The 16,231-nt window shown below is 34.0% G+C and overlaps 1 protein-coding gene across 1 annotated transcript in view; it reads right to left on the minus strand.

The window, feature by feature from the left end:
• The window catches only part of LOC145254725 (enhancer of mRNA-decapping protein 4-like), a 101,364-nt gene extending 90,209 nt beyond the window's left edge, over positions 1–11,155 (minus strand). The window contains exons 1-2 of the mRNA XM_080113453.1: positions 10,128–11,155; positions 5,145–5,193 (exon numbers count right to left, since the gene is read on the minus strand). Of these exons, the coding sequence (XP_079969579.1) occupies positions 5,145–5,193; positions 10,128–10,761 (683 nt within the window). The 5' untranslated portion in view covers positions 10,762–11,155. The remainder of the gene's footprint in view (positions 1–5,144; positions 5,194–10,127) is intronic.
• Between the last annotated feature and the right edge of the window lie 5,076 nt (positions 11,156–16,231).

Raw genomic sequence — 16,231 nt, forward strand, 5'->3', positions numbered from 1 at the left:
TTTGCAGAACATGATTGAGTTTTGCAAAGATAAAAAACTTTAATGTACAGTGCATTTGAGACAAGAAGCTGATATCTTCAGACAGCCTGATCTAGTAGCACCAGTCATATGCCTATTTGTGAGGAAAATAGATTGCGACCTAACACAAGATAAAATACATGTTCAAAACTAAAACTAATATTAATAGATAAACATAAGTTTTAATTTTTAAAAGTTAAAATAACTTCATAGACGTCATTTTATTAAAGTTCACAGATATTTAATAATTCAATATTATTTTAGTATAAGTTGAATTTAGTTTACCTAATGCGTTTACACTTTCAATTAAATAGAGCAAAATAAATTCACCATTTGCGGTGAAAATACACTGGGACCAAGCATAGAATAATAGTACATGCTTAAATGGGGATTAAATGCAAATGCCTTTATGTAATTTATTTGCTTTAAATATATTTTCAAATGTTACCATTATATATATATATATATATATATATATATATATATATATATATATATATATATATATATATAATCTGAGGTTACTGTTTTCCAGAGGTTAAGTAACCAATTAAGTTTAACCAGGCCAATAAAAGATTACTCAATACCAAAGTAGTTCAGGGTTATAATCTTTTTTACATAAGCAGTAATATGTTGCTACACAATCATGAGTATGTTTCGGTTAACTAGTTACCAGTAACTGGAGATTTCTCCAGGCGATACAGCTTATACGAAAGCAAAGTTTGCAATGAAAATATCAGGTCTTCCTTGTCACTAGTTTCATAGTAAACTTTGCTTTTGTATAAGTTGTATCGCCTGAAGAAGTCTCTAGTTAATGGTAACTAACTGACCAAAACATGCACATGACTGTAGCAACATATTACTGCTTATGTAAAAACAAATAAAGTGTGTGTGTATGTATGTATGTGTATATATATATATATATATATATATATATATATATATAAACTATATTTATTATTGGTTATATATGTGCATACATGTTTCAGTGGAATTTAAGATGGCCCACCTCATCAGACCAAAAAAAAGGTGCAACACTAAAACAAATATCAAGGTTCATTCATTTTGTATATAAATAAAGATTGAAATAATCAGCAATATTAAGCAAGTAAACTTCCTGAACATCACCTTTGATTTAGAAACTGGTACTTACAAACCATATATTAAAGAAAACACTAACTCTATATATATCCACCCACTATCTATTATTAGGCACATGCCAAAATCAATTGAATGTAGAATAACTCCTTCAATGAAGAAACATTCAATAAATACAAAAACATCTATAACACTGCACTAAAAAATAGTAGATACAAAAATGCCAACATTAAATACAATAGAAACAATATAAATACGACTAAATCTAGAAATTGAGGTAGAAAAATAATCTGGTCCACCTATCCCCTCAACCTCATAGTAAAAATAAAACTTGGAAATATGTTTCTACATCTTATAAATAAACACTTCCCACCAGGTAGTATACTACATAAAATTTTCAACAAAAACATCTTAAAACTGAGCTACAGTGAGCTGTACTAAAAACCTAGAAGGAATCATAAAAAACACAATAATAAAATATTAAGTAATCTAATTACTAACACTAAAAAGAGTGGTAACAGCAATTTCTATAATCTCCAAAGACTAACTGAATGCCTACTAAACAATAATTGCCTCACATCTTTGGTCATATACCAGGTTAAAATATACACCATAGAAAACTCAGAAATAGAAAAATTCTATATAAGTAGTATTTAATGACTTTTAAAAACAGATTCTATGGTCATACACTGTCAATGAATAATAAAGCATATGGTATGAACACCTCACTCTTGGTGCACTACTGGAATTGAAGTGAGCAAACACCTATAGATGATTAGAAAATACTTAGAAACGCAAAAGCCTGTAATTCATTAAATTCACCCTGTTATTTATGTTTAACAGAGAAACTTGAAATTATCAGATTTAAGAACTGCAAAAAATAATTAAATGTTAAAATGGAATCAGATATAAGCTGCAAACACTTTAGAGGTTATGCATTAAATAAGATGTAAAAAACAAATAGTTATTCTCTTCATCATAGTAATATTACAATCCATAACCTCTCGCTCTTAATTAACAAATAAACCAATGAGAAAGTCAAAAGGATATGAAGTGGTTCCAGTACACCTCTAATTAATAATTATACTAACCAAAGAATGTTGAAAAATAGGCTAACATAAACAATTCAGTCAAATGAATGGCTGCTCTTTAACATCATTTCAAGCTATACAGATTAATACTAAAATAAACTAATGAAAACAATATATCATGAGCTGGAAAAAGGTAAAAGCACTTTGTATACTTACTAATAAAATACCCAAAAATGATTAACTAAAATAATCTATACATCTACACTTCTCACCCTCATTTCTCACAGGGTTTAAATCACACTTTTTTTTTTACATATGGTAGATTGTTTTGATTCATGGCATATCAACCTTTTTCAAGTTATTTAATGCTAAATCCAGTTATTTTGGAAACAGTTTTTATGCTTCAAGTTCTTTATATCTTCAAATATTTATTTGTAGAGTTTGGTTTGGTTATTTTATGGCATATCAACCCTTTTCAGGTTATTTGATGTCAAATCCAGTTATTTTGGAAATAGTATTCATGTTGCATCCAGTTATTTTGTAGAAGGTTTTTATTCTTCAAATTCTTTGTATCTTCAATCACTTGTTTGTAGTTTGGTTTGGTTGTTTTATAGTGGATTTTATTGTTTTCGTTCCCTGCCCTGCAGAACATTGAGTTTTGCAATGGGAGAGGGAAAAGGGTTACAGTATTAATGTTTGGTACAATTCAAGTCAGGAAACCAATCAGGAAGTGGGGGAGATAGAAAGAGAAAGGGGAAATGGGAAGAAGGAAAAGGGGGATAAGTTGGGTTGTTTTTGTTTTTGCAGAACATTAAGTTTTGCAAAAGGAAGTAGAAAAACAAAAAGCATCAATGTTAAATGCATTTCGTCTCAGGAAGCCAATATCTTTAGACAGCCTGATCTAGTAGCACCAGTATACAACTGTGCAAAATGTAGAAACCATGCATAAATAGAATTCAGCGCAATAGTGAAATGAAACCAATCATCTAATAAGGAACCATAAAACATGAATAAGCAATTAAAGCTCGTTTTTCAAAGGAAGACACAATTTAACATTCATTTGCATATCCATCACTAAGTATATCGAGAAGTTTGTTTTAATAATTTTTAAATAGAAAAAGTAGGCTTTTAATATCAATGTTAGAGCGAGAAAAAAATTAAACATTTTGAATCTTAATTTTTATCAAAAGTTGTTTATATTAATTTATCCATTCAAGAAAAATTGTCTGTTTTTAATGTTTACATTGATTGATCTCATTGTAACCAAGTATTTGCATTTTCAGTTATTTTTAATCTCTTCAAATATCTTTTGTTATTGAAATAGTTGGTAATATCTTTTTATTGTCATGAAAAATACATTACAATATCTGTCATTGCTACTACTATTAATTATTATCATTATATATTTGAACACATGAGTGCCTCACTATTTTTTTTTTTTTTTTTTTTACAAAGGAATCACCACTTATCAAGGCCCAGACGCCACTCGAGGATAAGGGTTAAAGAGTGAACAGTGGTCAAAAGGACAATATCATAGTAATCGTTACAAGTGTAAATTTGGTAAATTGGATTACTTAAGAGGAACGGCTCATCAAGAACTTGTTTACATTGGACTTGGAGATGGCCACATTGTAGTCAGCTGGAAAGCAGGTAAACAGAAGAGAGTTCCACAAGTGTGCAGCTCTAAGAAAGAAGCTTTGTTCATGGAATCTAAGTTTAGATTAAGGCACAGGTAAAGAGTGAGGGAAATTATTGATAGTTTTTACAACCAAACAAGTGTTTCTTGTGAATGTTTGGCAAGGAGGGGGGGGCATAGATTGGAGCTCAGATGAGCACTAGCCAAGAAATTGAAATTGAAGTTGTTTTCTTTCTATTTTATGAAAATAAATGTAAAAAAAAAAAGAAAAGAAAGCATTATTAGAGCTTTGCACTTTCTACAAATTCTTCTGAAAAAAAAAAAAAAAAATTTGAGTGCTTTTTAGACAATTACATGTAAATAGTCTTTAAAAGTAGACAATAAAACAAAATCAAAAACAATAACATTTTAGGTTTAAGAGTAGAGGCTAATTTTTGCATATATAAAATAAGTCTCAAATTATCACTCACTTTCAAGCTAATTGGCTGTTTTTCCTAAAAGAATATTCTGATGAATGGCTCAAGGGAAAGGTTCACTGATGTACTGCCTTATTCATCAATTTTGGATTTTGCATCATATCAGTAAATGAAACAATTCTGGCCTGTTTTGACCACTGTTCACTCTTTAACCCTTATCCTCGAGTGGCGTCTGGGCCTTGATAAGTGATAAGTGGTTCATCTCTTTAAAAGTTATCAGCTGACATTGCAAAAAGTCATGTTCTGAAAATCTAGAACCTTTTAGTTTGAAAAAAATAAGGATTATTTCTGCTTTACTTTATGCGTCTAAAAAGTGATTCTCTAAAGTCGGAATTTTTTTTTATTTATTTGCATTATTCAGACCATTGTTCTCATCTTGAGTATCGCTCTCGCAATGTTTCAGACGATGTAACCTTTGACCTTCTTAAGATGTATCTTGTCAAACTTGGGTTAGTATGCTCTTGTTCCATCAGCCATGACCATGTAAAAGTCTCAAGTAATTCACAACTGTATTCTTCGTATAACCTGCAGCGAAGATTGAACCTTCAACCTCCTGAAAAGTATCATTTAAAACTGAATTTTTACTTTATCTGTTGCACCAGATTTTTTACCGCTTACTTTTTCAAGCTATTGAAATGAAAAAAAAAAATTCATTTGGTGAAGAGGGAGGGCAGTTACACAGAATGTAGGACTACAGTTTTATTGTGAAAACTATTTTTAATTACTTCTTATATTTTCATATTAAATATTAAAGTTTCAGTAATATTACTTTTTAAAAAAGACAAAAAAATCAATTTTTTGATAGTACTCAATGCATTTCTTGATAATTGATCAATATGACCAATAGCAAAAAAAATTCAAAACAAAATAGCAAACACTACTTACTTTGTTGTACCAATACCAGGACCTCCATTATGGTTACACAAACTGGAGGCTAAAAGATAAAAAAATTTATGTTGACATTTTACAAAAGCAATTTCATCAATTAAAAAAAAAAATGTGATGTTTTGTTTTTCAATTATAAACTTTGTCAATTATAAATATTATACAAATAATCATAATTTCTTTAACAAAAATAGTTTACAAGGATCCAGATTCAGCGGATAAAATACTTGGTAAAATTCAGACACTCTTATAGAGTCTGAAGGTTTAATCCTCAGTGCAACCTCTCTCCCACAGAAAAGAAGTTGCGAGCCTGTCTTTGTTTTATCGTTACTTCCATCGCAAGTGCTCGTCTGAGCTCCAAGCTCTGGTGCCCCCTCGCGAATCTTTCATGATAAACACCCATCTGACTGAAACCACTGTCAATAATTTTCCCCACTCTTTATCTGTGCCTAAATCAAAACGTAGATTTCATGAACAAAGCTTCTTTCTTAGAAGTGCACGCCTGTGGAACTCTCTTCTGCTTGCCTGTTTCCCACCTGACTACAACTTGGATGTCTTCAAGTCCAACATAAACAAATTCCTGATGAACCGCCTCCTTAAGTAAGACATTTTATCAAATCTCCAATACTAACAATTACTACGATACTATCCCATTGATTACTGTATAAGCAATAACCCTTATCCTCGAGTGGCTTCTGGGCCTTGATAAGTAGTGACTACCATGTAAAAAAAAAAAAAAAAAAAAAAAAAGAACAAACGTGCTGGAAAGAGTGACAGCTTGTCATGTGAAGTAGTTGGTTGGTTCAGACTTGGTGATCGATGATCTAACATTGGCAAACTGGTAAACTTTGCTTAACCAACAGGCCGGTGGTCACAAAAACACTCTTTTACACGGTATTCCAACAATAGATGAGCCAGTGATTATATAATGGTCTGTTCAAAGTGGCTTTGCTGTGTTCTAGACTGCCATGTCTATAGAGAAACCAAAACTAAAAACCTTAATAGCTTCGATGTGCTAAACTTAGTTTAAAAATGCCTTGATCATCACAGCCAATTCAAAAAGCTTACCATTGATAGAATCCCTGATGATATAACAGCCTATGAATAGAATTAGTGAACTGCTTTGAAGGTCTGCCTTGATTAGAACTTGAACTTTCAACAATGGCTGCTCTTTAAAACAAATGTCCAACACGCCATTCAAAAAACACTTTGTGGTAAAAAACCTTCTGACAAATAATGGATATCATCCTTTGTTCAAGAAAACTAGAGATATGAGAACTCAGATTTCTGGTCGCTCAAACAACAAACTACTAGATCTGCATGTGCAGACCGTAATAAATACTGGCAAGCAGTCACAGTTTCCTTCTCCTAGATGCATGTCTTAACAAAGATTGAGGGTACTTCTCTGCCAGTGTTTTTAACCTGAAAATTTCTATACCTCAGCACGGTACATACAGTGCCTAGCATTCCCAAATGATCACCCATCTGGTACTGGCAAGGCTTATTGTTGCTTAATTTTGTTGCTTGAAGATAAGATTAAAAGAGAACAAAAATCAGTTGGTGAAGTTGGTTCCTGGCAAAAATATACAAGTGCTGTCTTGATCTCAAAGCCTTTAATGCTGAGAAAAATACCTTAAGATAGGAACGATGCAATTCTCCTTCCTTTCTGAGGGTCTAACATTCAAATTCCTTGGCCTAACATTCACAGGCAATATGAACTGGGACAAATGTATAGAAGATACTGCCATGGCCGCTGCAAAGATTATAGACACCCTATATCATGCTAGAAAACTTCTCACATCTGCAAGCATCTTATATTTTTTAACAAGACCACTATCTGCTCATGCATGAAGCATTTTTTTTCTTTTCTGGAAATCACTCCAGACAAAGCATCAATCCACTTGAATTAAAAAATAAAAAATAATAATTTCAAGGTCAAAACTATATCTGGTCGAGCTCCTTGCCCAAACCAATGCGACCCTCTTCCTCCAATTTCCCTGTCTTCCATCAGCTGCCTTAGATCTACAGGATCACAGCTGGCATCATGTGAAATTTGTTGGATGTACGTGAATCTACGTTGTCCTTGCCGTGGAGTCCACAGCAATACATTTCTCACCAGCTCTTACTTGCTCCTCTGGCAGTGACCAGTAAATTGTAGACGTTGCTCCTTGGTAGTAGTAGATATGGGAGGTAGGTTACCATAGATATGCGGATTTGTGGGACGATCTTGCCAAGATATACTTAACACCGTTTGTAGCATACAGGTGTACGTGCCATCTAGCTTTCTTTCCAATCTTTTGTTCAGTGTCCAGGTTGTAGCACCATAAACAAGGACAGACTTCACCAATGCTTTGAAGAACTGCCTTTTCAGTTTGTCAGTTAACCTTGAATTCCATACTGACAGCAGCTTATCTAATGCAACCCATGCTTTTGAGATGCGAATTTCGATATCTCTCTCTGTGGAACCTATGTTGCTGCCCAAATACGTAAACTCAGCAATATTGTTCCATCTAGAGCTTTGATCTCCCACTCCCATTGAAAGTCATAAACTTTGTCTTATCCGCATTAACATGAAAACTGATGTCATTTGCAGACTTTTCTAGCTCACATAACAGTATCAAAAACTAGTCAACATAAGTGTTAGCTGAATTGATTCTGACTCAGAAAACAGCAGTTCTTCCTCCTTTGTCAGAAACATCATTCATGGAATGTGAGGATTAAAGGACATAAGAGAAGCAAGTTACGATGCTGTCAAAAGTAAACCCAACATCCATTGTTGTCATATCTAGGCTGGTGAATCATCAACTAGTCTCTACCTTTTAGGGTTAAAAAAAAAAAAAAACGTCTGATCCTTCACTATCTACAAAGCTCCATCCACTGTCCCATCACCGCAATATTGCATCTCCATACTTGTTTTACAAGTACTTCAATAGAATGTGCTTCTCTGGTGCCACCCGACAATCAGCTAAATCTCACCGTTTCACTGTAAAAGTCCTCAGATGCTGGAAAGCTTTCTTAACATGCAGAAATTTAAATGCAACTGAGACAGACATCTCGCTGCTCAACTACCTACTTAGAATGTTCCTATAGGTTTGGCCTCTATTTCCTAGTAGCCGCTTATGTCTTAGTGTCAATGTGTCTTCTTTCATTTTCAGGTGCTTCTGCATTTATTAACCTGCGATTTCTACAAAGTTACTCGGGTGTGCCCAGCTGATGACAAAGGACCAAAAATCACCAGACGAGTCTTATCACAAAAAACAAATTTGTTACAACGAACGCCATGTTAAGAATGGTAATGACCACTGAAATTTATGAAGTAATACATTAGAATGAAAATGTCTACATATCCAGAAAACTACCTGTCAACCATTTTGTCATTGGTCGGGCATACTGAAGTAACTTTGTGGAAATTGCAGGTTGATAGATGCTGAAATACTCATTTTCAACTGATGTGTATATTTTTATGATCTGAATTCTTTATTTGTTTTAGCTGTCCTCAACCTCGACGACATTTTGATGTGGCGGGTTCACAAGACTACGTCGATAAAACGTGTAAATAAAAAGCGACATTTTTAGATAGGATTTTCAAGTTAGATTTAATTTTCATGGTATCTTTTGTTGGGTTTGTTTTCAATCCACAGAGGTATGAAAAAGTTGTTAAATAACAAATATATAACAAATAAATGGTATCAAAGGCAAGATAAGTTACTTTTTTACCTAACTGGGTAAGTTTTTAGTATTTTTATTTAATGTAAAATGTTTATTTGGTTCGAAAAACAAGTAAATTGAGCACTACCAAAGAACAAGAAAAATGGCAGTGTGTCTCTTTACATCTTTGAAGTCTTGACAATCACTTCAAAATAAGAAATAAGACAAAATGGTGGTAGAAACCCATCCAATAAATGTCATGTTAACATTTATTGAGTGGCTGTAAAGAGACATTGTGGCCATTTTTTCTTCTTCGCACATAGTGTTCAATACTACTTGTTTTTTTGAACCGAATAAACATTTTACATTAAATAAAAATACTAAATACCAGTTAGGTAAAAAAGTTACTTATCTTGCCTTTGATAACATTTATTTATTATATATTTGTTTTTTTACAACTTTTTCATACCTCTGTATATTGTAAAACAAACCCAGTTTGTTTATTAAATTGTTAGGTGAAAAGTACAGAACAATTTTTAAAATGGCCTCTCCATCTGCATGTTAAAAATGGCTTTTTAGATAATCTTAATATTTCACCACGGTCCGTATTCTGCGCACAGTAGAGGAATTAGTTAACAACACTCTACCTGAGAATTCTTCCTTCAAACTCCTCGGCCTAACATTCACAGCAATATGAACTGGAACATATACGTTGAGGACATTGTGAAGGCTGCTGCAAAGAAGGTGGGTTCCCTCTATCATGCTAGTAAACTACTCACATCCGAGAGTATCTTGTATCTCTACAAGGCTAGCATTCGTCCATACATGGAGTATTATTACCACATCTGGGCTGGTGCATCTACCACTAGTCTCTCCCTCTTGGATAGGGTCTAAAAAAGAGTTTTCAATCTAATAGGGCCCCACTTTGTCACCTAAGCTCCAACCCCTGTCTCATCGCCTCAATGTTGCATCTTTATGCCTGTTTTACAAATATTTTAATGGAATGTGCTCTGATGAACTCGTTGCACTTGTGCTCCTCTTGATGTACATATCTGACAAACTCGCTTAGCAACAAAATCACACCCCTTCACTGTTGAGGTCCCTAAAAGCTTTCTACTCTAATAGTTTTTTCCTTCGAACAGCTAGACTTTGGAATTTCCTTCCTGCTACCTGCTCCCCTGACTGTATTGATATGCAGAAGTTTAAATGTAATGTAAACCAACATCTCGTTAATCTTTCCTAGGAATGGTCCCAAATAGTAGCCCCTTACATCCAAGCGGCGATATGCCTTGTTGCGGGTGAACGCGAAAAAAAAAAAAAAAAAAAAAATCTTACCCGCAGATGAAGACGAAGATGTTTTGGGTGAATCTGTCGTCGTCGTGTTAAGCAAATCTTTGACGTTTTTCATGTCGGCCCCGGGGGTCACATGTTGAGGGGTCGATGGTGTGGCCCTTACTGTGTTGGCCGCTGGGTCGGGCGAAGATGATGCAACGGCCACAGGGGCTGAAGGGCTCGAAGTCACTAGATTACAAGCATTAGTATTGTTATTCCCTGTATTAGTTGAAGCAGATGACAGTGATGGAGAGGAAGTTGAGGATGTGGACATTCGGGATGGAGTCGGACAATCGGGCCCACTGACCGCAGCAGCATTTGCTTTGGAGATGTTGGTATTAGTATTATTACTAATAGTCTGTTGTTGTTGGACTTGCTGAGCAATTTTCATATCGTTTTGTTCAATCGGCGATGATGATGATGGTTGGGTCCCTTCACTGGCCCCTTCCTGTCGTTCGCCCTGTTTTTCTAGAGGCGCAACATTATTTTCAGTAGTTTTGCTATTACTTGCCTGGGTTGCGGCACCAGCAAGATCTGGAGATGAAGACGAAGAGACGACGCTCGAGTTTCCAAAACTACCACTGCTGCTACAACTACTGCTACCCTTGACAGTTCCACTAGTATTACTTGGATCCATAAAGATGTCTTTTCCTTTTGGTTTTCTTCGTTGTTCTATTTAGCGCAGAAATATAATAATTAATTATTCTATTTTGTTTTGTTTAATTGCAATAAATGCCTTGGTTAAAGTTAAGCAAATTGAATGATAACTTGCAGTTTTGTTCGCTCTCTCTCTCTCTCTTTCTCCGGGTTCTTCCAAAAAAATATGAAAACAGAAAAATGAATTTAAATTATAGGAAACGGGAAGGAAAAATGTGTTGAAATAAATAAAATAAGCCCTATTATAAAAAAAAAACTTAGGAACTTTGAGAGTTCTTTATATCAATTTCACACTTGTTATTTTTTTTTCAGCAACTGACCGCTGTTATTCGCTTTCTTTAACAGCAGAGATTTCTGAATATGGCGGCACTGTTAAAAAATCACGTGAATGTGCGACGAAACGAAATGATAAAACGAAACGAAACCAAAAACATAATTTTTTTTTAAGTTTGAAATTATTTTAGTTGTATTTCAGCCAGTGTTTAAAAAATAATTATTATTACCTTTGTAAAGTAAATTAAAAATTTTATCTATGAAGTTTTATTTCTGAAAATAAATTGTGGCTACTGGCATTTGGTAATTCAAAATTTGAAACGAAACGAAATCTAACATTACATTAGAATCTTTGTTTATTCTTGTATTTACGCTTAATTTTATATAAAACGTGATATGAAATAAAGAAGGATATTTAAATTTAATAATTCCAACTATTTTGAAACCGTATTTAGTACGAAAATAGAGTAATTGATTTTTTATCCTTATTTAAACTTCATAAATTAATAATACTTTATTTTCACCATTTGTTTAAAAAAAATAGTTTCAAAATAAAAATACTTCGTAAAAGCTCCCAAAAGAATTTTTATTTATTTATTTATTTATTTATTTATTTTTAGTGCAGGTTTAGCAAAAATTCGAATTCAACTGAAACGAAACTTAGATTGTTATTATTAATAAAAAAATCTTTTTAAATCTCCTTGTTTCAATATTTATTTTGAAAAGCACTAATTTTCAAACTTAAAAGACTTCATGATTAAACTAAAAATACTTTTTGTTCCTTTTAATTTTTATTCCAGATTAAGTAAAACTTTGAAATAAACTGAATAGAAAAAAAAAATGATGAGAATTTTTGTTTTTGTTATGCTGTATTTATTTTTTTATTTCGATTCATTGTTTCGTACTTCGTCGTTTTTTAAATTATTGTTATTTAATTTAATTCTGATTTATTGTTTCGAAAAGTTTTTTAATTAAATTAGAAAAAAAATCTCCATTCATTCACTTAATTTTAGTTAAAATCAACATTATCGTTTAAAGTCGTGGCGAACTAAAATTATTCGTTTCCGATTGGTAGATTATTGGCTGATTATTTTTTTATCCGGATTCCTTACTAGAGACGTGATTGTTTTTCGGTTCTTTGAGGCGACAGGGGCGCCATAGTTTCAATTGAAAGGAATCATAGTACCTTAATTGATACAATGTTTCTCTTTGATTTTATAACGAAAAGGAAACAATGCTTTTACTTTTCTCAATACTTCGCAGAATACTAGGTACCTCCAACACGCGCCACAAATTTACCCCCCCCCATATGTAATACGATGTAACTGTAATTTAATTTTTTTATTATTCCATTTTCACCCCAAACAAGGCACAGTGCCACTTGGATGTAGGGGGCTTCTATCGGGGCCATAAGTTGCAGGGGCACTATGCAGGGAGTTGAGCAGCAAGATGTCTGTTCAAATTACGCTTGAACTTCTGCATGTCAGTACAGTTGGGAAAGCAGGAACCCAGAAGGGAATTCCAAAGTCTAGCAGTTTTGGGGAAGAAATTAGTAGAGTAGACGGCCTTCTTACATCTAGGGAGCTCTATTTTGTAGGGGGTGGGATTTTGCTGTTTGCGGAGGTACAAGGGCTTGTCATTCGTCGAAGCATCCACCATTAAAATACTTGTAGAACAGATGGAGGGATGCAACATTTTGTCAATGGGGACAGAGGTTGAAGCTTAAATGACAGTTCAGGACCTATCAGGTTAGCGACTTTTCTTTTTAAACCCTGTCCAGGTGATAGAGTATTAGCCGATGCATCAGCCCAAATGTGGCAACAATACTCCATACATGGGCGAATGGTGGCCTTGAAGAGGTACAGGATACTTTCAGGCGTAAGAAGCTTTCTAGCACAGTATAGAGAGCCCACCTTCCTTGCAGCGGTCCTGGCAATGCTCTCAATATATCTTTTCAACTCGTGTTCCCTGTGAACGTTAAGCTGAGAAGTTTGAAAGAAGTACTTTCAGCTAAAGTATTTTTAGCCATAGCTATTGGTGGTTGAGAAGGTTTCTTGTAATTATTGAAGGAAACAAGCTTAGTCTTGGCAGCATTGAAAGTGACCATCCATTTTTGTCCCCATTCCACTACAGATTGGATGTCTTTCTCTAGTGTTTCTGCCATTTCCTTAGATATGTATTCATTAGTTTTCCTCTTGTGCTTGTTATAGAGCATGGTGTCATCAGCAAATATACCCATCTCAGAGACAATTTTATCAGGGAGGTCATTTATGAATATTAAGAATAATAAAGGTCCAAGGATAGACTTGAGGTCCTGGATTCTTCTCTTATTTAAGACTAGCAGGGCTACCCGGCGTTGCTCGGGACCCTATAAACAATGAAAAAACAAAAGCAGATATTGAACATATGTTTTATTCTTAGGGGAGAGGAATCTTTCATCTCAAGTTTTAGCGTTACAAACAAACATTTGTCTTTTATATATATAGATAATGACAGGTTTTTTGGGCCCCCCCCCTCGAAGATAACTGATCAGTTGACCTACTTCTAGTGGTCCGTTTGACGTGAAATTTCGATATTTGTCATCCGGGTGATGGGGCTTAAATATGATACCAAATTTGTCAAGTTTGGTTCCGTCTTTCAAAAGTTTTAGCGTTACAAACAAACATACATACATACACACAGACGTTTGGCTTTTATATATATAGAAGGTTTTAATTATGTTAATTATTTATCCAGTGATACCATATGATCTGATTTTCCTGAGAAGGCCATCATGCCAAACCCTGTCTTAGATATATCTAGGGCTATCGCTCTACCCTCCCCTGATTTGTCCAGTGTATGGTTCAGAGATTACAGTTAGGATATCTGCTGTAGAATGGGCTTGCGTAAATCCATATTGTTGATCGGTCAGAAGTTTAGCAGCTGTAAGGTGGTGGATCAATTGATTAATTATAGACTCAAATATTTGGGCGAAAAGAGGGAGGAGGCTAATGGGGTGATGATTTAATCGGTCAGTTCTTTTGCTAGAATTCTTGAAAACTGGTACTACAGAAGCAGTTTTCCAGCAGTCAGGAAAGCAAGATTCGTTAAGGCATTTGTTGTAAAGTTTGGAGAGGACAGGAACAACCTCAGCAGAGCAGTTTTTTAATAGCTCAGCCAGGATGAGATTGGATCGACATGCTTTTGAGGTGTCTAGGTTTTTTATATCATGCACCTGAGAGGGAGTGATTTTCAGATCATTTAGTGTGACGTCTGTTGACAAAGGAAAGTCAAGGAGAGAGTGGTTTGCTGGGTCCAATATGCAGTTTGAGGCAAACTGACTGGCAAGCATGTTGGCCTTCTCGGTTGCTATGCAAACAACCTCATGATTATTAGATAATGGAGGTATTGTTGATTGCCCATTATTTACTACACTGTTGTAGATTTTCAAGAAATCACATATTCCTAATTTCTGTGCTTTAATGCATTTTCTAGTGATTTTGGTATATTCTCCCTTAGCTGTCGCTATTTTTTTCTTGCAATTACTTCTAGCTTCTATAAACTTTTATCTGTTTGTACTGGACTTATGTCGGTTCAATCTGTGGTATGCATGCTGCCTTTGAGCAATGGCAGCTGCACAAGTAGAAGTAAATCATTGGGGAGAGTGGGGTTTGCTATAGAATTTCTGTATGGGAACATGTGCTTCAATTGCCGTTTTGAACCATTCAGTGATTTCATTTGCAAGAAGAGAAAAGATATTTCATCATGGGGCATCTCTGATGAGATTCCTGATGGCTTCCCAGTAGCCTTCTTACATTATCTTGTTGTTTTGAGCAATGATTCTTCAGTTTTAGATCAAGAATTTAGGACGATTTCTACTATTATCACAGCGTGATCAGCATTCCCAAGTGGGCTACAGGCATTCATTACACAATCATCTGTAACTGTGGTCAGAAATAGATCTGGAAGTGAGGCATGTTGATCTTACTCATCTGGGAAACGTGTCAGAAATATAGCCATCTGTGATACGGAAATGAGATATAGAAAAGTTATGTGTTGTGCTACCATCTGCGTTTGTGTGAGTAAAGAATACAAGCCAATTACTGTGATGAACATTGAAGTCACCAAATACATGTACTTGTGCACTAGTATCGAGGGAGAGTGCTGTATCTATGCTGTCAGAGACTGGGTTGATTAGGGTACAGTCCTGGGTCAATGGAGATTGGTAGATAAAATATAAGTAGCTAATGGTATGTTGCATGTTAAGTAAAAAGCACATAAAGGTCTGGTCGTTTGATTCTAGTTTTGTTTCTCTAGTCAAGGGGAGGATGTTTTAAATATAGAGTCCAAGTCTGTGCCTACATCTGTCCGACTCCTTACAGCAAAGTGGGAGATAACCAGGCATGTTAAAAATGGTTAGAGGACATGGAGGAGTGTAGGTTAGTTTCACTTAGTGCTAAGATATCAGGGGTGTTTGCAAGGAGAAATGATTCAACATCATCTAAGCTAGTCCTAAGCCTGCGAATATTCATGAATGCAAGCCTCAAGGGAGAAGGCAAATTGGTTTTGGTTGAGTTTAAGCCTGGTTTAATCATATTTTTTTATTGAACAGCCATGTTATTTTATTGAAAAGTTTCAGTTTTAATTTAATATTATCATCTTAATTTTTGTACCATTTAAAAGAAGCTTCAAATAAACTCCTAATATTTAAAGAAAACATTTTTACAACATACGAAAATGATGAAAATGTGAGACTAAAATCGTGTTTACATTATCGACATTTTAAGACATGTAGTAATCATTTTGAAGCCATAAATATGAAATCAACTAATAGTCAGATTTTCATTAAATTTTCGATACTTATTCATTTTTAATTTAATTTACGTATTAAAAGTAGGTTTCGTTAAATATATGAGATCAATTTTATTTTTAGATGCTCTACCCCTCCCCCATATTTCATGTTACGAAAACTAAACAAAATAAATTTAGGTCCATAAAAATTGCAACATTTTATAAAGCTGGAGTATTTAAATAATTAAAAAATATTTATATATATATATATATATATATATATATATATATATATATATATATATATATAGATAGATATAGATATAGATATATATACATATAAATTAAAAGGAGATTAGAACAATAGTCTAAAGAGCAGAGTGTATTTTAATGTAATAGTGAAATTA

This window comes from Euprymna scolopes, chromosome 30 (genome assembly GCF_053919585.1).
Source record: "Euprymna scolopes isolate OS-2025 chromosome 30, ASM5391958v1, whole genome shotgun sequence".
Taxonomy (NCBI): domain Eukaryota; kingdom Metazoa; phylum Mollusca; class Cephalopoda; order Sepiida; family Sepiolidae; genus Euprymna; species Euprymna scolopes.